General features: G+C 37.6%; 7 protein-coding genes across 7 annotated transcripts; 2 read left to right on the top strand and 5 right to left on the bottom strand.

Annotated features, from left to right (window-relative positions):
* Nucleotides 1-11: 11 nt before the first annotated feature.
* MONOS_1132 (putative Ubiquitin carboxyl-terminal hydrolase family protein) lies at nucleotides 12-7,273 on the bottom strand (the record flags this gene model as incomplete). Its single annotated transcript, XM_067863840.1, has 3 exons — nucleotides 12-34; nucleotides 102-6,715; nucleotides 7,155-7,273. 3 exons carry the CDS (start codon nucleotides 7,271-7,273, stop codon nucleotides 12-14), a joined length of 6,756 nt encoding a protein of 2,251 aa, XP_067735851.1.
* A 1,014-nt stretch (nucleotides 7,274-8,287) lies between these two features.
* On the top strand, nucleotides 8,288-9,428 carry MONOS_1133 (putative Uncharacterized transposase-like protein; the record flags this gene model as incomplete). Its single annotated transcript, XM_067863851.1, has 1 exon — nucleotides 8,288-9,428. One exon carries the CDS (start codon nucleotides 8,288-8,290, stop codon nucleotides 9,341-9,343), a length of 1,056 nt encoding a protein of 351 aa, XP_067735850.1. The 3' UTR covers nucleotides 9,344-9,428.
* Nucleotides 9,429-9,703: 275 nt separating this feature from the next.
* Nucleotides 9,704-11,441, bottom strand: MONOS_16928 (uncharacterized protein; the record flags this gene model as incomplete). Its single annotated transcript, XM_067869803.1, has 5 exons — nucleotides 9,704-10,506; nucleotides 10,587-10,659; nucleotides 10,756-10,868; nucleotides 11,262-11,319; nucleotides 11,372-11,441. 5 exons carry the CDS (start codon nucleotides 11,439-11,441, stop codon nucleotides 9,969-9,971), a joined length of 852 nt encoding a protein of 283 aa, XP_067735849.1. The 3' UTR covers nucleotides 9,704-9,968.
* Nucleotides 11,442-11,501: 60 nt separating this feature from the next.
* On the bottom strand, nucleotides 11,502-14,870 carry MONOS_1134 (putative calcyphosin; the record flags this gene model as incomplete). The annotated part of the gene is made up of 3 exons (XM_067863862.1): nucleotides 11,502-11,765; nucleotides 11,852-12,224; nucleotides 12,419-14,870. 3 exons carry the CDS (start codon nucleotides 14,868-14,870, stop codon nucleotides 11,726-11,728), a joined length of 2,865 nt encoding a protein of 954 aa, XP_067735848.1. The 3' UTR covers nucleotides 11,502-11,725.
* A 1,101-nt stretch (nucleotides 14,871-15,971) lies between these two features.
* Nucleotides 15,972-21,020, bottom strand: MONOS_1135 (uncharacterized protein; the record flags this gene model as incomplete). The annotated part of the gene is made up of 3 exons (XM_067863873.1): nucleotides 15,972-18,452; nucleotides 18,516-20,837; nucleotides 20,901-21,020. 3 exons carry the CDS (start codon nucleotides 21,018-21,020, stop codon nucleotides 15,972-15,974), a joined length of 4,923 nt encoding a protein of 1,640 aa, XP_067735847.1.
* Nucleotides 21,021-22,036: 1,016 nt separating this feature from the next.
* MONOS_16927 (uncharacterized protein) lies at nucleotides 22,037-23,395 on the top strand. Its single transcript, XM_067869802.1, has 2 exons — nucleotides 22,037-22,157; nucleotides 22,221-23,395. Exons 1-2 carry the CDS (start codon nucleotides 22,072-22,074, stop codon nucleotides 22,870-22,872), a joined length of 738 nt encoding a protein of 245 aa, XP_067735846.1. The 5' UTR covers nucleotides 22,037-22,071; the 3' UTR covers nucleotides 22,873-23,395.
* Nucleotides 23,396-23,401: 6 nt separating this feature from the next.
* Nucleotides 23,402-27,959, bottom strand: MONOS_1136 (uncharacterized protein). The gene is made up of 3 exons (XM_067863884.1): nucleotides 27,872-27,959; nucleotides 27,667-27,784; nucleotides 23,402-27,605 (listed from the first exon to the last, which is right to left on the bottom strand). Exons 1-3 carry the CDS (start codon nucleotides 27,931-27,933, stop codon nucleotides 23,595-23,597), a joined length of 4,191 nt encoding a protein of 1,396 aa, XP_067735845.1. The 5' UTR covers nucleotides 27,934-27,959; the 3' UTR covers nucleotides 23,402-23,594.
* Between the last annotated feature and the right edge of the window lie 32 nt (nucleotides 27,960-27,991).

The following is a 27,991-nucleotide window of genomic DNA, read 5'->3' as shown; positions in this document are numbered from 1 at the left end:
CAGAAATGTGTTCATGAAAGTGTTGTCCAGAATGCTGAGTAGCAAAAAGAATTGAATCAGACCAGATGCAGGTGGAGATCTAAAAGCTGAGCTTCTCCAACTTGAATCCCAACAAGCATCCTTTGCATAAGGAAGAAAGCAATTCAAAGAAGAAAGTCCCTTGTTGATCGCAACTTCATATATATTCCCTGTTGGCTTGGCTTTGCTAGGACAGAGAAGCTTGTCCACTTGAAGGATTGTGTCCTTCACTTTCATCGCATACTTGTATGAAATAAATGATAAATAAAGAAGAAGATGAAGAACTTTCCACACATCCTTCTCCACAAACGTGCAACTATATTTATTCTCAATCGATCGAAACATGAATTTTACAAGAGAAGAAAAAAATGAATCATCGAATGGAAGTGTTGCTGTGCTCAGTTCATTGCCTCCTGATTGTGCCTTTGAGTGATGGATGCAGTAGATCATCCATATCAGTATGCTGCAATAGCAATCCAATTTCATCTCTTCCATTTCCTTTTTTGAGTAATCTTCGCAATTCATATTCGTCACTTGCAGTATTAAATGTTCAAGCAGCACTCTTGCAATAGTGTTATCCAGTTTCGTGCATATCTCCTCCTCATGCACATTTGTAACGTAGAAGTGCGTTGGGAATGGAGCATCGACTTTCAGCGATGTGACACAATAATATGAGTATTTGTCAACAACAGCACCTGTTTCGAAAATGTAATCCTTTGGTAAATTCAATATCTCACGTTCCCAAGAAGGAGGTGGTTCCAAGTCTAGTTCATGTAGTGTAAATGAAAATTGACTCTGCGCTGCTCTGTCCATCGAAAGAGAAGCTGCGCTGCCCAAAACAAGAACATTTTCTGATTCATCTGAAGCCGATGCAGTAAACGGGTCTTCCTTTTGCAATGAAAGAAGCATTGGATGAATCGGCTCTCCCATAAACAGCGGCTGCTCTTCGGTGTTTCCTTGCTTCACCAGAAATGGTGTGATTATCACTTGTCTTACATCGGAATGAACACCTGCTGCATCTGTCACAAACTGTGGCTGCGAAATCAGCGGATGCTGTATAAATGTCACTATCTTCTCAGCCACACAGCACCGCAAGATACGTGCCACTCCTTCGCGAAAGCACACATGTCGAAACCGTAAAAGAATCATTACAAGTGTCTTTACAAGTTTATCGTCGCTACACAATGAAAACGAAAGGAAGCGGTCTTGCAAACACGCATCGCCAACAGCGCACAACATGCGTAGTGCTCCTCTTGCAGCTGAAACAGTTTTTTTAGAAATGCAATCCGACATTGACTGTATCAGTTTGTTGAGCGAATACAAGCAGATTGGCAGGAGCATTTCTGAAGCAGCACTTGAAGATGCTGAAGAAGATAAAGAAGAAGATGGAAATGAAAATGATTCATTGGAAGATGAAAGCGAAGGCATAGCCACCTTCATCCGCACAACATCCAAATACAGCTGAATTTTTGTTGAACTTCCCATAAAGCTCCCTGGTTCTTTCAGAAGCCATTTCAGCCCTGTTGCTTCAAACAACGCATCCTCTTCTTCTTCTTTCAGAGAACTCGAAATTGGCTGAAGTAATTGAGGAGTTATCTGAAGAAACCGTGCCATTGAAAGTGAGCACAAAGTAGCAACATAATGATGGGCCTCTGTTGCGTAAAGCAGCTTCTCAACTAGTGCTTGAGTCAAAGGCGATGCAAATGGATGGAAGTCCATAGATCTCAGAGAGGCAAGCGTAAATGATGAAGGGGACGGCGGCAAAAGTTCATCTGGTGCAAACAGAGGTGTCTGTGGAGCGCTCAATGCAGCTGTGTAGATGAACTCACCCTGAGGCGTCAGACTCGATGGTGCATTTTGCAGACATGTAATCAGAGAAATGAGGATTGCTGTGGCAGTCTCTCCAGATATAGCGTGAAGATGCGTTGACTCAATGGTCTTCGGGTCAACTGGAGAGGTGCTGTGCAGATTCTTCACAAACAAGGTCCAGCCATATTGCGGCTTCTGGTCGCAGCACAAAAAGTCGTGGCAGCGTTGCAGATACGATGCTGACAGCAGAATAGCAGAAACAACTGGAGACAATTTACATGCATCACGCAAAAACAAGAAAAGTGGAAGAAGAAGCTGTGCACATTGCTGCTTTGATGTGATTGTGTTGAGGAGTGCGGTGAAGAACACAGTCAGTTCGCTAATCAGAGACGATGCTGCCTCTCTACATTCCTTTTGTGATAGTTCGTCTGAAGGCGACTGATGCATTAACGCATCAACAGTACGCGTAACTGCAGACACCACTTCCAAAAGCAGACGCAGGAAAGACAAACGCATCTGTGCATTTTCGCAGCGGAAGAACAGCGACGATACGATTGAAGGCATGTCCATGAAGTTTGCTGCAAGCTGTGAATACTCAATTGACGAGAGATGTATTTTGAACTCTGGCTTAAAATAATAAAATGAAAAAGGTGATGTAAATGATGATGATGGAACCCTTGAAGAAGAGTCATTTTGCTGCTTCATGATTTCTTCAGCATACGGTTTTGCATTAGCCTTTTTCTTCCGAGCAATGCACCGTCGCCTAAGCTTATTCTCATTTGACACCATTTGTGCAGTTAAATATCTCAACAAAAGCAAAGACAGACTGGGCATTGAATGGAAGATCGGTTCAAGCTCGTTGCACCACAGAGTGAACTCTTCGTTCCGTGTGGAGTGTGAAAGAGTGTGCAGCAAATATCTGATCCACACAGAAAGAACAGTTGGAGCAATGCATTCATTCTCATTTGATGTTGAAGCTGAAAGCAGTGGAAGTGGAAGAGGAACCGAGGCCAATGTTAGCTCTTTGCGTTGAATGATTGCAAGCATTTGCTCTATGCTGTCCTTCCATTTGATTGTCAAGTACTTCGTCTCTATCATCACTTTTCTAACAAGTGTAAAAAACATGTCATTGAAAATTTGCTGCTCTCTTTCTTTTTCTGATTGCCTTTTCTCTTCCAATCTCGCGATTGCTGGCATGTCTATAAGTGAAACTCCTTCTGCTTCCAATTGTTCAGACGACAAATGCTTGTAAAACACAAAGAGCGGAGACGGATAAGGTGGCTGTGGATGCATCGGGTAGAATGGGAATGCCATATCAGGTGCATATTGCTCTTTCAATGTTCTTTCGATTTGCCAATCGTCAACTGGTTTTATTCGCTCGTAAATAAGGAGATACGCTGATCTCATATTCGTTATTTCGTTTCCTCTGCTTATTTCATCGAGTGAACGCGTAGTTGCAGTTTTAAAAGGCAGGTTCCCACCAAACGAATGAGCAATAATTGTGTCAATATCCACTGGAAAGACAGACGAGTCATTGAACACATACCACTGAAACGGTGCAACACGCTCTTTGATGAATGAATAGAAGTGCCCACCTTCAGCAGAACCAGAATGGCAGACAATTCCTCTGAGCTCAAACAGGTAATACTCTTTCGGTCTGAATAGCTTTTGTGTTTGTTCAAGAGTCAGCGGTGTTCCTTTTTTCAGATCATCCTCAATGCGTCGCCCTTCAGCTGCTGCTTTGGCAATCCTGTAACGCGCTTCTGGGGTTAGACCGTTGTCAGCAGCCACCATTGACTCGTACATATAAGGAGCAAAGTTCAAAGGATCTTTGATAGGGAACGAAAAAAATGAATTAGTCTTTGTTCGAACTCTTGTTTTTTCATCATAGCTAAAACGCTTCAGCTGGATGAAAACAGTGTTTGGCAGCTCTTTCAGGGTTATTCGCTGCACGACATCAGCCTTCCTATTGTCCTTCTTTGCTCGTGCACATGCCTCGCACGTTAGCCCACTTGCATAGCTGCCTCTATTCATGGCCCGCAGTTCTTCATCAATTGAAGACGATTCCTTCACATTCACTTGCAGTGTCAAGAATGAAGATGCTTGTTCCATTGAATGTCCTTGCTCGCAGATTGTTATGCATTGTGTTTTGCCTAGAAAAAGCCTCCGGACGAAGTTTGGTGCATTATGAAAGTCCAAATGCAATGACAACTTTCTTAAAAGATTCATGAAAAATTCATTTGGATCCATCTGCGTATCTCCAATAATCTCCCCCTGATTTTTGTTGAAATATGCTTCCAGAAATGAAGTCATCTCAATTGACGAATGATTGAACGGATTGTCCTGCAGTTCCGCAAACAAAAGCCGCACTGAATTCCAAATGTTCTCGCATTCTTCTTTCTTTTCCTTCGGATAACTCATTATTCGCTTTCTCAGCATATCTTCTAGTTCCACATAAAGTATAGGAGTCATTCCTCTCATCCTCCGCAATTGTTGCTCAACAATCACAGCAGGCGGGCTCACCACCATTTGTTCCTTTTGGTTTTGAAGGAACTCTGACTGTCCATCCCACATTAAAAATGTTGATCGGAATTGAGGGTGTATATAAAGTTGGGTAAATATCGATATAATGTGACTCATTGCGTTTGGGTTGTGGATGCCCCTATATTTGCTTCTTTCTCTGCTCCACGGAGAAACAAGAGGCAATGCAGAAATGTTGAATCCTGAATAAGCATGTTCATCTTCCAACTGTTGAAGCTTTCCCAGCAGCTCAAACACACATCCCTGATTAACCTTGCTCCCATGACACAATGTGGAAATAAATTCGAAGATCATGTTTCTTATTTCAAAATCGTTCACAATTGCTAAAGTTTCAGGTGCGTGGCTTTCTGTCTGGCTGGATTGCGCGTCTTCATTTGAAAGGCCATAAAACAGTGTTTTTTCCCACAGGAATGGAATAAGTCTGTGTCCAGTTTTCTTTCCAACAGAAACATATCCAAAATATTCTTTCAGTAAAATCTCTTTCTTTTGTAATTCTTCTGCAACGACTCCATCTGCTTGCTGTGACTTTTTCTCCATGAAGACAAACGTGGTGTTCATAAATGCCAAAAGCGGAAGTAATGGAAGTGTATTTCCATCTGATATTTTGTTTGATCGATTCAAATGAAGATATTGAGCATATGATAAGCAAGATGGGCGCACTTCAGAATTTGGAGATGTAAAAGAAGGGAAATATAATTCTGGAGGAAGGATGTAATGGTATTTGTGATGTGTCCGGATAAGAAGCGCAAAAGTTGTCATTAAACGTTGCAAAGATAATCCTCCAGATGGCATTGCTGTCTTCATCGTCAGCGATGTTTGACATAATTGAAGTTTTTCCATCAATCGAGCAAGCATATTCCCCAGAAACACCGCAAATTGTTGAATGTGCAGCAGTGTTGCAGTTCCAAGTGCAAACGAAGCAAGTGCTGAGCTCCCATCCAAAATTGATGATATCAGCTGCACAATTGCACTTTCTTCAAGCAACATGCTCGAACAGGGAATTTGCAGAAATGTTGACTCCAGCTGCTCGATCGACAAGGGACGTATTGTCTCTTCGCAATGGCTGAGCGCGAAAAGGAACACAAGGAGAAATGGCTCGAATGACGATGAAACAAAATATTGTGCCAATTCTTCAGGATATGCTTGCATGGTTGCACACAAAATGGCAAACAGCGTGCACAGAATCTCATGCCGTGCCTTATCTTCGATAGACGCAGCGGAATAGCTGCCTTCCACTCCTGGTAATCTCTTTGTGGGAGTGTATGTGTTTATAATTTGCATTGCGTCCAAGAACGAGAATATTGCTCGTTGTGGGTATTGTTCGTTGCTGGATGCAGACGACGAAACAGGTACTGCTGAAATGTGATCGAGATGACGCTGCACAATTTCTTCAAACTCCTCTGTGTTTGAAACATACTTATCCATCAACTCTTCGGGAACATACAAGAAGTAATCCAGCATCCTGCAGTGGTGCGAGGAGTGTGGGTGCACTTCAATTGTTGCAGTTAATGCAAATGACGAAATGTTTGTAGGTGTCAGATAAGAATGCAACTGAACAAGCGGAGAATCGATACATGGACTTGTTGTGAACGATAAGCGCAAAAGTGGAAGCTCGACTGCAATATCGTTTGTAAAATACACAAATAGCTGCATCAGTCGCAAGATTAAAAATACTCGCTGACCTTTTCCTGGTTCCAACATAACTGGTGGCAATGGAACATAATGCGTCTTGTCCTCTGAAAGAGTTGCATTGATTGTTTGCACAACAATCGGCACATGCAAAAAAGAATATTCTAATGTGTTATTGAACAGCCGAAGCAGTGGAAGAGCATCTGACGATTCGAGCGAATCAGATCCAGATGATTGTGAGCCTAATGTTAAGGTTGCCCGTGCATCCAAAATGAATGCAGAGACAACTCGAACAACTGTTCCCAATGTTGATGGAGGAATGGGCTGCAAATAGATCTCGTTTTGAAACAGTGGAGATTCCATTAAAAGCGACAACAGCGCACTCAGCCCTCCACTCAACACAAACCGCAACCTCCAGCTTTCCAGGCCCAAATCAGAACACATCTGAGATGCATATCCGTTCATCCCACTCTTCATCTGTTGCAATACTTCTCCAACCAAGGTATTCACTTGCAAGAAAGGCATCATTGATTCTGTCTCCTCTATCAGCATTTGCAAATCTCCAAGAATTAAATCCATTTTTTGAATTGCTGTTGCTCTGTTTTCTTCAGTCACATCATTCAACAGTGGAAAAAGTGAGATATACGATGTCCCAATGCTTGCTTTGAGAAGCAAAGGATTAATTTCCTCGTGTCTATGTTTTGCCGTTGTCTTCTGACTGAAAAAAGGAAAGATCCTGAATGAACTTTTGGATTCGTGTTGTTCTGTATCTGATTCCTTGATTTGTAAATGTTCCATCTGAGCCTGTTCGGTGCAACCCTTTCGATCACAATTCCAAAGTATTTTCAGCAGAATAAAGGAAAAGAGAAGGGAAATGCGCAAAATACAAGAGAATATATGTATGTATGTATGAAATCCAAAAAGCTTGGAAAAAAAATCAAATGCACACCAGAGATGTGGATTGGGATTTTGAATCCGTCTTTCTGTGATCATCAGTTGCGTGTTTTCAAGAATTTCCCCGTGAAATACAAAATGACGCATGACATTTTAATCGAAAAAAGAAAAACAATTGAAACAAGGAAGGAAAGAAACAAAAAAGAGAAAGAAAAAGAAAAAATGCGAATTCGAGTGTGAATAACAGGAAGAAAGCAAATAACCTTGCGTCAACAGGCAATGATCGTGAATTTTCTGATGCCTTACGTGAAACAATTACTTGAGTGCCGTGTGCTAGCAATCTATCGTCTTTGTATTCTGAATATTCCCATTTCGCATGCATCGTTCCAAATAAAAAATAAAAATACATAAATGGAGGAAAATGAAAAAAAAAAGATATTGGTGTTAACATTTATGAAAATGGACAATCCGTAAAAATGCAACAAAACCAATCTTAATCAAAAAATTCTCAATTCTTAATTTTTTAAAACAAATGAAAAGCTATTTCATCGCAAAATAATTTCATAATTTGTACTTACCTTCTCCCGAATTTGCGTCTACGATGCGCAAATGACTGCCGTCGAAGGTGTATTTTTCTTTTATTGCGATTTGATCTTTCAACTTGTGCACGCTTATCAAAAACTCTGAAAATTCGAATGGCTTGAATTTATCATTTCCTTCAATGCAATAATGGATTATATTTGTCATTCATCAAATATAATGCTCAAAAATTCAATTTATCAAACAAATTTTAACCCTTAAATTTTTCAAGAAATTTTTTGCTTTATGAATGTTGTTTCGAAGTTTTTTTCTGATATTTTTCTCAATTTTCTTTAACGTATTTATATTATTTTGAATGAGAGTGAAAGGCTTACTATTAAGAAAAAACGGAAAACACTTTTTTTAGCAACGATTTGTTTTTTCATTAATAGAATTATGCTGCTTTATTTAACAAAAAAGAAATTTTCGAAATCGCTTGGAGACCTGAACAACATAACATGCATTTTTTCCCTCTATCAGTCACAAAAAGAAAGAAAGAAAGAAAGAAAGAAAGAAAGAAAGAAAGAAAGAAAGAAAGAAAACATAAACTTGAAACTTTTATTTTTCTATTTGTTTTTGGTGAAATGAAAATGCTGCATAAATAAAACAACATTTTCGGCATGATCCGATTATATCGGCACAACCAAAACTGATTTAAATCATTATATTTCGATTTGTTATATATTATTATAAAAGAATATGCAAATAAAAATCTGCGGAAATTTTTTTATTTGAATGAAATTTTGAAGAAAAATATTTTCACCCATAATAATAAAGAAAATTATTTGTATAAAGGGTTCGCATTTTTTTTGATCTCATGGCACGTGAACGAGATCTTCATGATGAGGAAACCATTTCTTCGCTGAACAAACTCTTCTACGACGAAACAAGCACATGGGAATCGTTTAAAAGAGAAATAATAGCCATGAACCTCCCAATGTGCAGAGTTCATAGATGCTATCAACGAATATATCATGATAAGAATTATCACTATTACGCTTGTCAAAAATGCAAGATCAAGAAAAGCATTCTTTCAGGAACATCTTTTAGCAGAATAAAGATTGGACAAGGCGTAACTCTTCTGATTTGTTTATATTACTGGTTAGGGATTCAAAATAAAACAATTTCTTTGCTTCTTTCTGTTGATAAGGACACAGTCGGATGCTGGGGAAGTGTGATTCTGTGCGCTTGCTCACAAATGTGGAACGAAAGACAGCAAGTGATTGGAGGCGAGGGAACAACAGTTGAAATTGATGAAGCAATTTGGCGAAAACAGAAGTACAGGAGAGGAAGAAAGAAAAAGCAAGAATGGATTTTCGGAGGGGTGGAAAGATTGGAGTGTGGTCGAGCTGGGAAACGGTTAATGGTTGTTGTTCCTTACAGAAAAAAGGAAACTTTGATTCCAATTATCCAGAAACACATAAAAGCTGGAACATTAATTATTTCCGATGAATGGCGTGCTTATTCTTCACTAGAAACAGTTGGATATAAGCATCAAACTGTGTGCCACAAAAGACGTTTCAGAGACCCAGAAACTGGTGCGTATACAAATACGATTGAAGGGTTATGGCAACATTTGCGATGCACTTTCCCTCGATTTGGAACAAGGATCAGACTTATGCATGATTATCTTTCACTGTTTTTGGTGAAATCAACATTCAATTTAACGTTCATTCAATTAATAAAATATCTATGCTTTAAAAAGGAAATTGAACCTGTTCAAGTAGAAGAAGAAGAAGAAAAAGAAGAAATCATTGATGAAGATGAGGAGATTCCAGACATGGATGATGTTGTCAATGAAGATAGCGATGTTGAGTCTGATGAAGATTTCGGAGCAGGAGATGGAGCTAGTGCCTCTGAATATGAGCCTTAAATATTATTCTTATTTGAATAATATCATTTAAATATGTTTTTTTTATATTTTCGAAGCTTTTTTAAAACAAATCAGTCACTTTTTTAATGAAAATTCGAAAATATTTATTTTTGATCAAAAAAAATTTTTTTATCAAAATTTTTCTTAAAAACACGTTTCCGCAATTTATCATACTCATATTACTTATGTACAGCATGTATTATTATATTCAGTAAATTTTCAGAGAAATCTGGGCATACCGATATATTCGGATTATGCCACATTTTCAAAATTATCAACCTAAAGCAAAAGAAAAATAATTGTTCAATTCTCTATTGATACAAAAATTGCGCTTCTCTCTGGTATTTTGAAAAATAAAGCTTTTACAAATTAATTGCAGTTATTGCGGATCAGAAAACTTTATATTGAATGATAAATTGAAAAGAAAATTATTAAATATACACAACTCAAAAAAGGAAATATCAAACTTAAACGGCTCTAATTCATTCAAAACAATAAGCATTAACGAAAGTACAGATTAAAATTTAAAAAAAAGGAAACAATAAAACAAAAATAATCTCAACCTAATAAAGAGTTAAAATTTTAAAGGTGTAAAATAAATACGCAAAAGAAAAATTAAAAGTGCTCAAAGTGAAGTGTTTTTCTTCTTCTTCTTCTTCTTCTTCTTAACAGTAGTTTTTCCAGATTCAAGAAAAGACAAATCGAGAGAACCTCGCTGAGTAGTTTTTGTAGAATCAGAGATAGTTTGGTCGGCTTCCGAAATGGGATTATGAGGCAAATCTGATTCAAAAGATAAAGATCGATACAGATCATTGGAAGAAGAAGAAGATAAAGATTGTCCCGTGAAATAAAGTGAAGGGTTGTGTAATGATTGTGAAAGATCTCCATTGCCTTCTTGTAGTCCCAGAAGCATGGGTTCATCTTGCATGCTTTGTATTCTCGTTCGATGCATCGAATTTTGCGAAGAGTTAGGAATTGTTTTCTGCAAAGAACGTGATGAAGATGAACCAGATTTGGATGAGTTACTTGCTGCCGACGAACGGGGCCGCTTCTTTTTTGATGACTGCGTTATATAGATGATAAAGAAGGATACAAGGAACACTAACATAGGCAAAACAGTAGTAACAAAGCGAAAAGCTGATTTTCGGTTTAACACAGCAGCACTATATCGTCAAATTAAAAATAAGAAAAATGGAAAGAATGAATTCTTCAATATCACACTAAGTTTGAAGATAAAACATACCATGTAGATTTGTTGTTTCTGTTAGCCGGGATGCATTTTTCTTTTTCTTCTGGTTTTGATATAAAATCCTCAACTTTAAACAAACAGATATGCATAATCATATTAGTTATCATCAATAAAGTCATTAATCCCATCATCAAAGAGAAAACAATAAGACTTCGACGAAAACTTTCAATTCCCGGTACAAATTTCATTCTAGGTATTGTCTTTCGCATGATGTTAAACATAGCACAAAATATTAACACAGCGGAAACTGCATAAAACGTATCTATCAAAACGAAACTAATTAATGAAAGTGTAATGAAACGATCTGCGTCAAATGGCTCCAGTATGGATCCTATTAGCATAATTATGTTTAAAACTATCCACAATATCCAAAGTAAAACACTTATAAATTTGACTAATGTCGCTCTTTGTTTCTGGAGATGAGGTGCAACAACAACTTTCCAAACCATCATTACAAGCAGACCCCAAGCAATATGATAAAAAGAATCGAATAAGTTTCCACATAAAATTGCTCCCGAGATTTTCAAATAAGGAAGTGGAACTATCATGTTAAATACAAAAAGAGCTGAACAAGTTAAATGGCAGATGAGCATCCAAATTTGAAAACAATTTTGCTTTTCGCATGATTTTTGACATTCTGCAATGAGAAGAAAACACGATAAAAGTAACCCTATAAAGGAACCAATCAGCAAAACATATGGTCCAACCGTTTGATCACCATAAATGGCTTTTAAAAATCCACAAAAATAAGAATAAAAAATAAATTTAATATTTCATACGAATGCACTTCAAAAGAAGTTCATATTGTATCTCGCTCTTGGGGGATGAATCATCCCCAAGAAAAAGCATGATTACTTATGGGAAAAATTTGATCCAATTTTTATTTATTTGGCAGAATATTTTCAAATGTTTTTTATATCACAAGACTTTTCTTTTTGATTCTATAAAATATGTAATAAAAAATATATTACCATGATTTTATGTTGAATGAAATATTATTAAATTAAAATGCTCTATACTTAAAAGTGTAATGCATCAATTAAATTAATTTAATCAATTCAATTGCACCATTGAAAACTTTTTATTTGGAAAAAAGTTATTTTTGTAACGAACATCAGTAGATTGGTTACAATTTATGATCTATGAACACGAGGGGTTCTCCATGAGCTCCACCTATAAAATTGAAAAAAATAAATATTTTTTAAAAAAAATTCAAGACAAATGCATATAAAATCAGAATTTTAAAAAAAAAAACATACAAAAGCAGTTGAAAATGCGAATCATCTTCAATTCCTGCGCTGATAAGGCGATAATACCACTCAAACTGATCCCAGTTGATCAAGATATCACCCGCATTCTCTTTATCTGAAGTGGCAAAGTCGAAGTTCGAGATGAACTCCCTCCAATTGTCAGCACCGCTGCTCTCCCCGCGCGCCACACGGGAGTCCAAAGACGAGGCTGTGAAGCAGCGCTTCAGCTCTTCTGCTGCCACAACACCGTCGCCGTCGCTGTCAATCGCCTGGAACACATTCTTCACAACTGACTTGCGCGAATTCTCCATCGGCGGAGCTAGCTCTGACAGAAGCACGGCATAGTTCACTTTTCCAATTGCTGGCTTCTTTTGCACTTCGTCTGGTATGAAAGAAAGAAAAAAAGAAAGGATAATGAAGGACACATTTATTCCAAAGAAGAAATAATTACATTCATTAATTCAAAATATAATAGAAAAATTAAAAAAGAAGAGAAAGTGAAAGTGAAAGAAAGAGAGAAAGAGAGAAAGAAAGAAAGAAAGAAAGAGAAAAGCATAAAGATAATTCATCCCACACCGCTTTCATCAATATAACCGCCAGATCTGTCGAGATAGTCAAACAGCGCTGCAATCTCCTCCTTCGAAAACGTGTTGCTGCAGATGTCTCTAATGCTCCATCCAAAGTCTTCCTCCTCAATCAGCATCGTTCCCTTCGGATCTTTCATCCTCATCGCACGATACAGCCCCACAAACCCTTTCGCCCCTGCCCTGCCTCCGTCTCTTCCAGACCCGCTTCCGCTTCCGCTGCCGCCGCCTATCAAACTTGCTCCGCTTCGTGTCGTTGCATTCAGCCCAACACGTCCTGCCCCATAGACGCTACCTCCACCTGCTGATGCTCTTCCCGACGAAGCAGACGTCTTCACAAGCTGCTCTCTCAGACGCCGAATGACAAGCGGGACATTCACAGACACAGACGAATTGAAGATGTCTGAGTCTGTGTGCGATGCATACGGCTTTTGGGTGGAAGAAGGATAAGCTGCGGCTGATGATACCGGTGCGGTTGTTGGATGGCGGGATCTAAATGGAGAAGAAGAAGAAGAAGATGATGATGATGAAATTGTATTTGAATAGCCAAAAGGCGAATCAAGCGATTCATCATTCGTTTTCTCTCTCAATTTCGCTTCTTCGCGTTCCTTCTCAGCCTTTAGTGCATTTTCTTTCTCATTCCTTGCAAATTCCTCTTTTCTTTCTTTGTCACTTTCAATCAGTTCTCTCTCAAAATCATCAAAATTCCTTTTCTTTATCGTTTTTTCTGCTTTTTCCTGATATCTTCTGCTCGACTCCCATCCAAATGTCCCGCTCCTTTCCTCTCCATCGGCCAGCCCTTTTCTCTGTGCCCGCTCCTTCAAGCTCTCCCAATAGACATCAATCGGCATCAGGTTCCCAAACACGGCTTCCATCATGTCTCTGTTCTCAAACACATCCTCCTCAACAGCCTCTTGAACATTGATGCCCTGCTGCCGCAAGTCCAGCGCACAGCAGCGGAAGCACTGCGTCAGCGACGACACAAACAACGAGTCCTTCTCCACAGTGCGAGAAACGATCGCGTAGAACTGCGCAAACTCGGGAAATCCAACAGTGATTGTGCGGAATGGGTTGAAGCGCGTCTCGTTTGGAGACACACTTCTCCCTTCCTGCCTCGCTTTTTCTTCAGCCAGCACAACTTCGCTTCCAGCTGCAAAGCAGCAGTCTCCTTTTCCTTTGCACTCGTACATCCGATCGTCCTCAGAGAACATGTTGCGGACTGAGCACAACGACAGGAATTCGCGCAGGATTTCCATTTCAGTCCACGTTCCGGTGCGAGAAAGAGGGTGGCCCCAGGCACAATACGCCTCACGCACAGCTGAGAGTGGCACACGGCACAGGAAAGGATGCTCAATAGCCTGCTCCATCGAGAAGGAAGACGGAGCGACGAATGAAGAGAAGCATGTGTTCTGAGCATATCGCTGTACAATTGCGTTCCAAGCGATTGTGACCGCTTCGAATCTCACAGATACTCTCAATTTTGGCTGCTCATACTCGGCGCTATCGTTGCTTCCCTTCACAATGTCAAACCAACTCGGCAGAAACAGCTTTACGAATGATCCAACAGAGATACTGTTTTTATTGCATTCTTCAGTTTCTCCTTTGCTTAACTCTTCAAACACTGCATTTGCTTCGCGGATGCTCAGATTGAGTGGGAAGCTGCCCAGAGCTTCGCCCAGCGCGGACAAATTTAGTCTTCCAGGGGCTGTTGTTGTAGCTCGCAAAGCAGAATATGAATGTTTTTTACCATAACTACGTTCACTTTGGTATTGCAAGGATTCGTCAATTGGACGAGGTGTTGCACAGCGCACCAGATTGCTAACAAATTCGAACACGTGCAACGGCTTGCTTTTGCTGAAGCAGTTAATTATCCGTTCCTTCACAACATTAAAAGGAACAGAGGGTGGTGCTTGAGAGGATCTGAATGGAGTTGTTACCATCGATTTGCTTGGAGAATCCGAGATATCCAAAAGCTGATCAACTGCTTTATAAGATGCAGTAGGAGATTGTACTTTTCGTGAAGAGCTTTGAGTTGGGGTTTCATTTGAAGCTTCTCCGAAGATAGAATTAAAAGTTGATTTCCTTGGTGTTAAAGATGAGCGAGTCATTGAAAGAGGATCTTCATTTTGCGCAGCAGCTCGAGGACGAGCTGTCGACGGGCGGGATTTTCCTAGTCCTGACATGTTCCAAACATTCCAAATTTCCGTTGTATAAAAATGATCTTCTTTCATGGTTGTTGAAAGAATTGTGTTATAAAATTGAAATTCATTATATGTAACATTGCCTTCAATTTCACATCCAACAAGTGGTGGACAGAACGTTTCGCGAAAGCGAAGTTCAAGTTCTTCTTTGGATATTTTTCGAGATTTTACCAAAATACTCTCCTGTGGTTTAAAAAGTTCAGTTATTTCAGTCAGAGGTGCACAATCTTTGCTTCCGCTCATCCTATCAAAAGCCTGTTTTGTAATATCATTTCTTGCAACATTTAAAGGAATCTTTAATCATCAAATTAAAAATAAGATGAAAATCTGTTAAAAGTCAGACCAAAATCTCTTTTAATAAATCTTCGACTGATACAAATCCATCGAATTGCTTCGCTTGAAAAAGTTCATTTATTTCTTGCTCTGCAAGGGGGAGAGGAAAATCGGCAAATAATGCGCAAAAGTCTTCATGAGATAATGAAACTTGAGTCCCCAATTTTTTTAAAGCGAATACAACAGTGAATAACTCTGAATGCTTTTGACGTGCGTCAAAACCGCGAATTTTTTCTAATATCGTATTTATCCCCATCAAAGCAAATTGCAAAAAGAATCAATCAAAACCCATTTTTTACCTTCATTTGAAGTTTCATATTTATCTGATTGAATTCTCAAATATGTTTTTAGGAGAATGTTCCTTGCAATAAATAAAAGACACAATGAAATAGATTGCTGATAAAAGATCCAATTTATTGGCTTTTTGAAATGACTCGTCAAAAGTCATTCACTTTAATTGAATAAAAAATTGCAAAATAACCAATCACTCGTTGAAAAAAAGGATAGAATAAAGTATTTTTTCAGATAATATATGTGAGTTTCTCGAAAAGCAAATCCTTAAACTCTGGTAGAAAGACGTCTGTTCTTTCTGTGTTAAATAACAGATACAAGAAATCAGATTCTGGCTAAATGGCCCATCCAATAATCAAGCCATTATTTCAAAAAATAAAATAAAATAAAAAAGTTATCAAATGAATAAGGCAAATAATATAATGCTCTAATCAGTCGAAAAAGAAAATGCATTCCAACAGCGAAAATTTAACTGTTGGTCATCGATAAATTAAGATTTGTCGAATTATCAGCTGCACTGAAATTTTTTATCAAAAAATTTCAAAAAACACATTCAAGAAAAATATTGAATAAAAATTATAAACAAATTCTACGATCCAAAACAATGATCATAAATTTTAACATTTGCAAAATTTATGATATCACTCTTTAGCATTTGTGATTACCAAAAGCCCAAAACAAATATAAAATTGAAAATTGTAAAGAAAATAAAAACTAATTTTAAATTTTCACTGGAATCCCATCTGTGCCGTAATTAGATCCATCAGCCGACTTCACATTGATATACTCCGGTTTCTTTGTTTTCTTTTTCTTTTGTACAACAACACAAACAACAACGACTGCAACTAATGCTCCTACAACAGCCACAGAACCAATAACAATACCTGCAATTGCTCCTCCGGACAGCTTCTTTGGGGGCTTTTCTTCTTCTTTCTTCAGTGGAGGCATCACAGGATACTTCACACATTTGTCTTCTCTGTTTTTGTAATATCCATTTGCACAGCGAGCAAACACACACTCACTTGTAAACTTCCCTTCTTTGCACGGATTGCCATAAACTGCATTTTCTTCTGTGTCAGGAACAGCACAAGATTCATTCACTTTAACTTGCCAATCATAGCACACGTCGAAATATTTCTTCACATTCTCCAGAAGATTCAGATATCCGTCAGCATTTCGCTTCTCCTCAGAATTTGGATAGTAAGGATACACAACATCGGGCTTCACGATCTTGTATTCAAGTTGCTCATCTGGAGTCTTCCAGTCAAAGGAATAACTCGTCATCATTGCAAAAGTCAACTCCGTATTCTGGCGAGAGAACTTTGAAGGCCATCCTTCAACCGATTTGACTTCCTCTCGTTGCTCATCAACAACTTTTGAAGATATAACATTTCCAGCAGCAAATGAAGCGATATCATAATCAACTTCTTTGTGTGTCAACTGGCCTCCAACACCAACAACTTTAGCCATATTAGACTCCTTCACATGCTTCAAGAATTGAGAACATGTTGAACCGCATTCGCCATCTGTGATGAATATCAAATCGTTTGGATCAAACAGATTCTTGCCATACAACGAGGAAGGAATTATTGTCCCAATATATTCATAAAGCATTCTGTCAGAATTGATAGAAAACATGCCACTCCAAATTTGAGTGCGCTCTTGACCTCCAATAATAGTCTTCTTCTCGATAGTTGGTAATTTCGTAACATCTTCGATAAAGTCCATTGTTTCATAATCCGTAAATAGCATTTTTTTTCCGTCTGTCATCACAGATGAAATACTATCTGTCATATTCGATCGAATATAGTTGTAGCGAGGATTGATGGGATATTGTTCTGGGAACAAGAAATGATACAGCTGCGCTCCGAGAAAGATTAGCCCTCCTCCATTTGTTCTCACATCAAACACCATCTTGTAGTTGTTGTCTTTAACTTCTTTCACAACTTTTGCGATAATCTCGAAAAATTTCACAATATTTTCTTCTGGTTCAGGAGCAAAGGTCTTTATGTGGCAGTATCCGATCTTCCATTCAGGAATAACAACTCCATGAATAATACCTGGAACATCGCCTATTTCTTTGACCTCAACCGCATTCTCAGAATGTGATTTCTTTGTTTTTGCTTCTGTTGCAAGCTTTTGATTTTCTTCTTTAATCATTTTCAGTAATGTCTGCACAGCCGGCGGAAGAATGCTTTCCAATGGTTGATTCAAAATACGATCCTTTGCAATCATCTCGCGAAGAGGCTTGTTTTCCATAAACTTCTCAAAAGCCTTCACAAATTGAGTGTTGTTTGCGTATTTTTCTCTTATTTTCTGAATTTTTAAGTCGTCCTGTTTCTTCAGTTGATCTGTGTTCATCTGAAGCAAAGATTTGTATTCTTCAATCAGTTTTTCTTGAGGCATCTTTGTTGATTGAATCAACTTTTGCAGTTGCTGATTCTCTTTTTCATTTGCCATTTTCGATTTTCTATTATCATTTGATGCCAAATTGTCCGCTTTGCAGAATTCATCATACAATATGTTGGATGCAGTAATCTCTGAAGTAGCTAATCCGTACCAATACAAAGGAATTGTCTCTGTTCCGCCATCCTCTGTTTTCAGTGTAACATTCACACTTCCGTCAACAATTTTATTGTATGTAGGTGAACGCATAACGAACATTTGGTCTAATCCGTAATTCAACCGGGCAGCTGGGGTACGAGAAAATGCAATGTTTTCATCGCACCAACGGGCAATTGTCACTTCAGGCTTCTCATTCTCAACTTCATTCAAATCATTCATTGTTATCTTTGTCACAACGCTACCTTTGAAGTCCCTTCCGATATCATTCACATAATATTTTGTGACTGGAGCTAAAAAGTCGTCTAACTTCACTGTTATTTCTTCTGGCTTCGATGGATCTGGAACCTCAAATTTGAATGTGTACGGCAAAGCAAATACAAACGGCTGAGAACAAGGGAAATTGTAAATGGTGTGTGCATCTCTCAGTTTGGCAAACGCCTTTCCAATTGCATTGTGGAAATCAAGTCCAGATTTGTAATCATCCTGTTCGATTTTATCCAACTCTGCAAGAATATCAACTTTATCGTTTTCAAACGGTTTTGGCGGATTTGCTGTTGTATCTCTAAATGCATAGACTGACATGAAATCTCTGATAGTCTTCAATGTCTTTGCTGCTTCGTTCTTGTCGTATGGAAGCTGCTTCAAGCAATCAACAAATCGATCGGCTCACCCTGGAACTACTGCAGGGAAAGAACACACATCAGGATCCTCGTCATATTTTGCAGGACCCATATTTGGACTCTTTTCGCACATTCCATTTTTGTTCAAATAATATCCGCGTTCGCATCGAGATAATTTGCACTGATCCTTATCGAATTTCCCTCCAACGCAGGGATTTCCATAAACAGCATGTTTATTATTGACTGGGATCTGACAAGCGTAGTTGTCTTTGACTTCCCAGTCATAGCACTTTTCAAACGTGGTTTTGACTTGCGTGATAGCATCAACAACACCTTCAGGATTGAAGCCGTTAATCTGATCAGCATAAATTGGGAAAATTTCATCAGGCTGAACAATTTTGAATTCAGGCTCTTCATCAGGAGTGTTCCAGTCAAAGCTGTACGCTGTTGAAAGGGAAATTCTGATGTTCGTCGATGCACGAGGCACTTTTCCAGGATAAGGAAACACATCATCATTCGTCAAGTTATTAAACATTGTTGTCCCGCTCATAGTTCCACTTTTCGGTCGATATTGTTCGACATACGCAGTGTCTACCACATTTCCGCAGTTGAACGATCCAATATCAAAGGGAATTGTGCTATCTGAAAGAATTCCACCAAGTCCCACAACTTTACCAAGTTTCTTCTCCTTCATCCGTTTCAAGAACTGCGAGCACGCTGATCCGCATGTTCCGTCAGTCAGAAACAAAATGTCACTCGGAGCAAACATTCTCACATTTCTGTACTGCAACGGGGCTTGCTGGATGAGCATTTGCACAAGCCGCCCTGTGTCTGCAACATATCTGTGAACCCAATCTTGTGAACGCTCCTTTCCATCATCACCTATCACTGTTACTTTTGTTTTTGGCAATGTCCACACATCTTCGATTATTTTTTGTGAGGTAGGCTCAGTGATAAATTGTGTCGGAGGTGCAGATGAGGCTTTTAGGTAAGCTTTTGCCAGTTCCGAAGCAACAACCGAACGAGTTGGAAAGACTGGATATTCTTCTGGGAAAAGGAATGTGAACAGCCAATCAGACAGAAGGATCATCCCACCACCGTTTGTGCGCAGGTCTACAACAAGCTTGTATCCTTGCTCCTTTGTGTATGTGATTCCTTCAATGATAGTCTCCACAAACGAAACCATATCCTCGTCCGTGTCGGGTGCAAATGTCCCAACGAAAAGATAACCAAGTTTGTATTCATCAATAACTCCAGCAAGAACATGTGGAGCTTTTCTTATCACTTTCAGTTGAGGCTTTTCGTCATTTGAGTAATGCAAATTGATATAAGATTCACCGTTTTTCTTCATCTTTCTGATTTTTTCGTCAACTTTTTCTTTGAACGTAAGTTTTTTATTATCATTTTTACTAATATTACTTCTTGAGGCAAATTGCATTGAAATAATTTCATCAACTCGATCATATATTTCTTTCTCAATTGGATGCCTCAATCTTTCGTTTGGAGGAATATTTCCCGGCTTTTTACTGAGAGCTTTCTTCAGCTCAGGTGATCTCCAGATGACTTCATATATTTGCTGGAACAGTGGATCGTCCTTATGCGCATTCATCACTGACTGGAAGTGTTTCTCGTCTTCCTCAAAAAGTGACTGCTCACCATTTGTTTGTTCAGTCATATTGTTGCTTTGCATTTTATCCTGAAGAGGGCATTTTGTGTTCAGCATATCATTAACATCTGTAATATCTGCATTTGACAATCCATAAAATGGAATATCAATCACCTTTTCCCCTTCTTCAGTGTTGACGGTAACACCTATATTTCCTTTTGGAAATGGTGCTGAAGCCAATGATCTTTGATAAAAATATCCCTGTGTTTGTGCAAATCCTAATCTTGCAGCAGGAGTTCTAGATAACTTAACATATTTATCTGCCCATTTTGCAATTGCAACTTCAGGCCTTTCATCTGCAGATCCATCCAAATCAGGAAGATTTAGCTTGATAACTTCTTTTCCCGTAATATCAATACCACCATCATCAATAAATTTTTTTGTTGCATTCGCAATAACAGATTCTGCAACTTTTACCACAATTTCTGTTGGCTTTGTAGGATCAGGAACTTCAAAAATGAATCTGAAGGGGAAAATAAAGGCAAATAGACCAGAGCATGGGAAATAGTAATTTGTATGTGCATCTTCGAGAGTATTAAAAGCATCCACAAGTGCAAGATGGTAATCCAATCCATTTTCATATTCGGCATTTTCAATTTCATCTAATTTTGCAAGAATATCATATTTGGTAAATGGCTCAGGAGGTTTTACCATTGTGTCACGATAAGCATAGCTGTCAATGTAACTTCGCACCGTCTTCATTGTTTCAAGAGTTTCTCCTTCTCCTTTTTTGTACTGTTAATGAATTAAAAATATTTTAAAATTAAACATGAATTATTTTCTTAAAAAAATGCAAACTGGTAAATGCTGAAGGCATTTAATAATTCGATCCTTATCGTACAATTCACCTCGTTGGAATGTGCAATCATCGTCTGCTGATAAAATCCCGATGCAAAATACAAAATATATCAAACACATTTTCAAATGTTACAAGAAAAAATTTTGGAAACAACCCTTAATACATAAAAGCAAAACCTATTATTGCTTTTAAAAATGGAAGTGAGAAAATTATTTTTGAAATGTCAAAGAAATCAAAATAATAGATTCACACAAACATTCAAATAGGTTATATTCGCTTAGAGCAACACCTCAAAAAAAAAAAAAAAAAAAAAAAAAAAAAAATCGGTTTGAAAAAAATCAGATTATACAAATGGCTGATCCTTTTTGAAATCAGACTTTCGTTCGAGTTTTGATCAAAATCTCCTTCTCAATGGGATTTTGAAAAAATAAGTTGAAATAGGGAATACTTATAATTTTTGACATTGCGATCTCAAAAACTACAGATATCGCACAAAATACCGGACAAGATCAATATCACAATAACTAAACGAGGAATAATTCTGACAATTTTCTTCAAAATATACCTCAATAATACAAACTCATTTGATATACAAAACTTTCTAAATAGCTTCATTTGTGCTCAGAGAATATTATTTTTTAAATCTCAAAAAAACTCAAAATCCTATTTCTCCGAAATTTTAAAAAATAATTTTTTCTGAGCACAAATGAAGCTATTTTGAAAGTTTTGTATATCAAATGAGTTTGTATTATTGAGGCATATTTTGAGGAAAATTATCAGAATTATTCCACTTGTGGTTATTGAGAAATCGATCTTGTCCGGTATTTTTTGCACAAACTGTATTTGGTGCTGTTTGAATTAAATATTGCTTAAGAATTAAACTAAATAAAATTATAAAGATTTCTGTGGATAAAAATAGAAGTCTTCTTATAAAGAACGCTATTTTTAGAAATGAAAAAATTTTTTCACAAAAAATGATGAAAAACGGCTTTTCATGTTGAATAAAGAGTTATCGAATTATTGGGAAATAAAATCAGCAAAAAATGAATTATGAAAAATTCAAAAAATTAACAATATACACATATTTTGAAAACTCATTTTAAAATATTTTTTGCAAAAATTGATCTAAAGAATTATTAGTAAAAAACAGAATTTGTGTTGATAACCTCAATGGAAGTTGTTTCTGAAAGTCAATGTTCTGAAACAAACGAACTTTTTATTACTAAAGATTCTCAATGCTTGAGCCCTGGCGATAAGTTTGATATTATTTCATATTTTATTTAATTATTTAATGATTTCTTGTGAATTCTTTTTAACAGAATAAATTCAACCTGTATAGAAACAACTACAAGACTTCATGGCACTTATGAGCACGCTCCAATTTTTGAATTTCAAAACGAAAATTTCCAATCAAAAGAAAACGAATTGTTGCAATGCTCAAAAGCATATCCATCAACAAGATTTATCATTTCTGCTTCAAATGACATTTGTTTGCTATTTTCAAAAGCATTGCAACATCTGTTGACAACGTCAAAAAAAGAGTCATCAAAAACTTCTGAAAAATTTTCATCTCTATCTTCATCTGGCGTTCTTGTTCGCGACAAAGCAAAGCACCTTTTGCTCTTTGTTTCTCGCATAGCCCCTATAACCATTGGAGAAATTGTTCATTCATTGATTTTATTAGAGAGATTTATTCAATCAGACATTGATGCTGTTGATAATACTTTTCCTTCAATTGTTACAGAAGAAAACATGGGAACTATATTGCTGTGTTCGCTTATAACTTCAATAAAGATGAATAGAGATATTACATTCCGAAATAAATGGTGGGCAAATCTATTTGATATTCCACTTGAAATTATCAATCAATCAGAAATTATATTTTTGGCTAAACTTCGTTTTGACTTGATGATTTGCCCAGACGAATTCTTAAAAATGTTTTATGCAATTTATCAATGCGGTTGTGCTTGAGAAGTACCAACTTTTATTCATTTATTCAAAGAGTTATTATTTATTATTAAATTGGAATATAGAAATGCTTGCTATGCATTCATGAGTAAAATTATTTTAATCATAATTTCTAAAATTTGACATTTTGTGAATTGATTTCTGGCCTTTTGTTTTTTTGTACTGATTATGTTTTTACGTTTTATTTGAGGAATTTGAATTCTGTAATGTTGTTAATTGCTTTATTTGATATTTTTTTTTTCTTTTATGATTTTAGTGTTTTCCGTTGATATTCAGATGTATTTGGTAAATTTCCCAAATGCGATAATTATTCCATTATTATTATTTTTTATTATCCATTTAAATTTTCTGTTTGTACATATAAATTTCGGCTGATTTTCTGCTTATTTGAGGTTAAATGCATTTTTTATTAATTTTTTTACAAGTTTTTTTGTAACAGTTCTTCTTTATTTCATTATAATTTTTGCACAAGCTTTTGACCAAAGGAGAGGTCCGTTGAACAAGCTTTGCCTTTATGTTTTAAAAAGAGGAATTTTTTTGTCTTATTTATTTTGAGTTTTTAAAATTGCAAATAACGAAAAAAGCATAGTAAAAACGAAAACTGCGTTAACATGTAAAACTATCATAGATTTCAACAAAGAAACAATATTAACAAACTCAATATTCAGTCATTATGAACAAGAAAGATCAATTCATTTTCTCAGAGCCAATAAATTCGAAGGAAATCAAAGAGAAGTCGAATGATTCTGAAGCGCGCTCTCAATTTGATTTTCTGCTGAGCTGTCATTGCTAAGCATCTCTCCAGGCTTATGAAGAACATGCACTTGCGATACAACCAAATTAGATGACTGCTCTTCATTAACTTCATTCCTTCCATTTTCTTCGCTGTCACTGCTTGATTGTGTGTCAACATTATTTCGCTGAACTTCCAATTCTGCAGAAGATTCAGAATTTATATTTTCCATTTCCACACTTTTCCCTCCTTCATTATCTTCAACAAGTTTGTGCGATACTCTCTTGTTTCTTGATTTTTTCTTTGAGCACAAACAATAACAATACACAATCACAAATGCAAAACTGAACGCTGTTGGAACAGAAATAAACAACACTTTAGACACAACCGACAATGGCTGCGAAGGTCCCCTCGAAGTCGGCCTGCTTCTGGTCTCGTTCTTGTCTGTTGCATTCTTTTTAGGGCCAATCGGAGGAGGAGGCGTAACAGATTTAGGATCGATGAGCGGAGGAACAACAGTCGGAAATTCATGAACAGGGATTGGCTCACATTCCCCGCGAGGAGAAAAATAGAAGCCTTTTTTGCAGCCAACAAAGACAGTTGCGCTTTCATCGAATTCTTCGCTGATCACGTCAAATGGATGCCCATAGACCTCATTGGATTCTGATGATACTGAGCGAGTATTTTCTTCTTCTTTTCTGGCTTCTTCAGATCCAAGTTCTTTCTTTAATTCCTTTGTATTTCCAATCAAATACCCTTCTTTCTCTTCATCACATGATTTCGCAGAAGCAAAATTTCCATCAACTTCTTCTTCGTCAATGATTTCCGTTTCCCATGCCACGTGAACATCCAACAGTCCAGCACACGCACAACACAGCTGTAGCCGCCTTTCAGTCTCTTCGTCCATCATCTGCTCCGAAAAGGCTCCGACAAAGTCGGCTGGGCACACTCTGAACTCCATTGAGACTCCTTCCATCTGTTCGGCCCAGTCCCAGCTGAGCGAGTCCATCTGCGCATAAGTGAAGTACTGCCCTTTTCTGGGTGGCAGAATTGCCGGCAATGCTGACCCATCAAGCGGAACAGATGGGCTGATGATCCATTCGTAGAGGGTGTCGCTTTCAATGATGTTGCCTCCAGCAAACGAGGCGATATCGACATCTCCAAAGTAATCAGCAAGAACTGAATTTGATTTTGATTTTGTTCGCATCTCAGAAATGGGATGGTGCTTGAATGCATTTGAAGGCCAAGAGAAAGAATACTTGCCATTACGATTAAATAATGAAGATGAATAAATCTTCTTTTCACTATCTTCTTTTTGCTCAACTCCTTTCTCTTTCTTTCTGCCAATTTCCTCCGTTTCATACACTTCCATCTGTGGAACAATTCCAATTGTCGCAATCCGAGCTGTATGTGCCATGTGAACATGCTTAGAGAACTGCGCACAAGCACTGCCACACAACCCATTGGTAATCAGCAGTGTGTGCTGCGGATCAAACAATGTCTGATTCGCCCAATCTGCAAGCGACGAGAAAGGCTCAAATGGATCGAGCGCAAATGCATTGCGCGAAAATGGCTTTGTCCATTCGCGTGTTCGCGAGAGCGTTGCAGATACGGGCGATGAAGAGGAAGATGAAGAGGAAGATTTGATGTGAATAGAAGGCGAAGGAGTTGATGAAGTGTTTAGTGAAATGGCAGATTTAACTTTTCGTTTATCTTTTTGTTCTCTATCATAAAATGTATCACCTCCAACATTGTCAAGTTTTGAACTTTCCTGTTCTTCCTGCATCGTTTCTGTCTTATTCACTCTTTGCATATAAAAATCCTCAATTTCCTCCGTCCAATCCGGGCTAGTCGCCTTTGCATACTCTCCGTCAAAGAACAGCGGGGCAGCCGCATCATTCAGCTCAGAAATGGCTACGTCGCTTGTATGGAAGAACGGGTAGACGTCTGGAAACAGCAAATGGAACAGACCGATGCTCAGATCTCCATCACCTCCTGTGTTTCCTCTCACATCAATAATCAGATACTCTGCTTGTTTTTCCAGGAATGTCTGAAGCCCGTAGACAGCAGCCAAAGCGAACAAGTCGTTTGACTCTGGAAGGAAAGAGGACACAACCAGCACGCCGGTTGAAAGAGAGGGGATGAAATATGCCTGAAGCGTGTCGACCTCAATGATTGAAGTGATAGAAACAGGAGAATCTGTTGAAAATGATTTCTTTGCTGAGAAGTTCAGATGCTTTTTAAAAGTATTTTGGTTGTAATTCTTTAAGATTGACGAGGCAGATGGTTCAGAAACACTTTGATTCTTTTGATTTATCATCTTTTTCAGCCAGCTAAGCATTCTCTTTAAATCATCATTTTGAGTAGAATTACTGTTTTCTCCATTTTCTTTCTTGTTCTGCAAAGAATTCAGTCCTGACGAATCACCACTCATTTCTATTGGATCGTCATTTTGTGTAATATCCACCAAAGGGATTTGAAATGTGTATGAACGTTTGCCTCGCTGGAAGAGCGATTCAGGGTCTGTTGGGTCATCAACAACATCAGGAATACGAAGATCTCTAATTCTTCGCTGAAAATGAATGAATTTATTTTCCATCTGTGGATGCGAGTATTGCTGTCGCGTCCGCTTTATATGAGATGCCTTATCCATTTGCAGTTGCGATGAAGAAGAAGCTGTGTGTTGTTTGTAATTTGAATGATTTGAATCGAAATGCTTTCTGTCAAAAACTCTTTGCTTTGATGAAAAAAGCATCGAAAACTTTTGCTTCGTCTGAGGCGAGAATTTCAAGTTGTTTGGATCAACTTTGATCAGTGGTCGGATTTCATCGTCATCTTCTTCAAAATCATTATGTTGCGCTGCAGTTTCGCGATGAAACAGGAATGGACTAGAAACAGAATTTCGTGATTTTTGCACAGAATCAGAAGAATTTGCAGGGGACGGTTCAATTGATGAAAGAAATGAAGTGACTTTCTCTTTGAAAATCGCTTCAGAATGAGAATTCCACCCCTTTTTGATCCTTCTTTGAAATCTCTTTTGCTGATTTCTCAAAGACAACTTAATTTTTTGTGATCTTTCTTTAATATAATCAATTGTTGAATTTCCTTCAGCATTTTGAAGCTTCGAGTTCTGGTTATGCTGATTAGAATCTTTCTCATAATGTTCTTCATTGACTACTTTCATTAGAGATTCAGTCCTATTTTGCGCATTTCGTTGGAACGAATGAGAAGAAGAAACACATTCCTCTTCAAACCCGCTTTCCAAAAGATTTCTTGTTATTTCTTTATTCTGATTAGCTATTTCATTGGCAATTGTTAAAGGTCTTTTCGGGCAGAATGCATTGACATCTGTAAACGAACCAGATGCAAGTGCCAGAAATGGAATGCTCATTTGCATGATATCGCCATTTTCATTTTTGAATCTTACGGCTATGGATTCACTTTGCAGAGTACCAATATCTCCTCCAGTACGGTATGAAAACTGCATCATCAAGGTATAGCTCACTCTCGGCGCAGGAGTTCGTGAAATACCAACATTTTCCACAGCCCATTCAACGAGTGTATCAACTGCACTTTTCCCGTCGAATGTCTCACCGTCCAACGCTATTTCAACTATTTCACTTCCTCTAATATCTTCCATTCCTTCATTTATGCATAAGTCTAATAATCCTTCAATAATGCCTTCCACTGCAATAACCCGTGCTGCTGCGCCATTTGAACCATATTCAATGTAAAAATTATAAGGGCACACAACACAAAATTGATCTGAGCATGGAATCCCATATGAAGTGTGAGGATCATTCAACGTTAAGAAAGCTCTGGTTAAGGCTACATGCTTTTGGAATCCATTTTCAAATACAGTTGACTCAATGGCATCAAGTATTTCAAGAATATCAACTGCAGATCCTTCAAAAGGAGAAGGTGGATTAAGCATTCTATCTCTATAAGCATATCCGCTGAGGTACTTTTTTGATAGAGCAATAAGCCCATCAGTATCGTCAATCTTTTAATTAAAATTCATAAAAGCATTTTTTACGAAAAAAGTCAAAAACAAATGCACAAACAGAAAACCCATTTAAACAGGTTAATAAATTTATTGGGCTGTAAATGGTATTAGATTCCATGTTACAAGTCTCTGAGGGGACATCTTGATTTTTAATATAGGATTTTTGATGAGAAGCTCTGAAAGTGATAATTACCAAAATTTAAAAGAAAATAAAGAATTAAGAACAAAAAGATATAAAAAAGTTTTATAAAAGCAAATATCACCTTTCTGTTTGAATAAATATGCTTAGAAAAAATAAGAATCGGAAAATATTCGAGATATTCATGTTAATCTTCGTTATTTTATCAAACGAAGATTTTTTGAATGATCATAACCATAGCAAA

Source organism: Monocercomonoides exilis, assembly GCF_001643675.1.
Source record: "Monocercomonoides exilis strain PA203 chromosome Unknown scaffold2-2631571, whole genome shotgun sequence".
In the NCBI taxonomy this organism is placed as follows: domain Eukaryota; phylum Preaxostyla; order Oxymonadida; family Polymastigidae; genus Monocercomonoides; species Monocercomonoides exilis.
The sequence above is the reverse complement of the archived record's forward strand: the minus strand, read 5'-3'. Positions and strand labels throughout refer to the sequence as shown.

What these genes read in the sequence shown, in the direction of transcription:
- MONOS_1136 (XM_067863884.1), bottom strand. Translation starts at nt 27,933, where the DNA reads ATGAATATCTCGAATATTTTCCGATTCTTATTTTTTCTAAGCATATTT. An exon ending in ATATTTATTCAAACAGAAAG is followed by an intron (nt 27,785 to 27,871) that starts GTGATATTTGCT and finishes TATCACTTTCAG; the next exon opens with AGCTTCTCATCAAAAATCCT. An exon ending in CCTGTTTAAATGGGTTTTCT is followed by an intron (nt 27,606 to 27,666) that starts GTTTGTGCATTT and finishes TTTAATTAAAAG; the next exon opens with ATTGACGATACTGATGGGCT.
- MONOS_16927 (XM_067869802.1), top strand. Translation starts at nt 22,072, where the DNA reads ATGGAAGTTGTTTCTGAAAGTCAATGTTCTGAAACAAACGAACTTTTT. An exon ending in TGCTTGAGCCCTGGCGATAA is followed by an intron (nt 22,158 to 22,220) that starts GTTTGATATTAT and finishes TCTTTTTAACAG; the next exon opens with AATAAATTCAACCTGTATAG.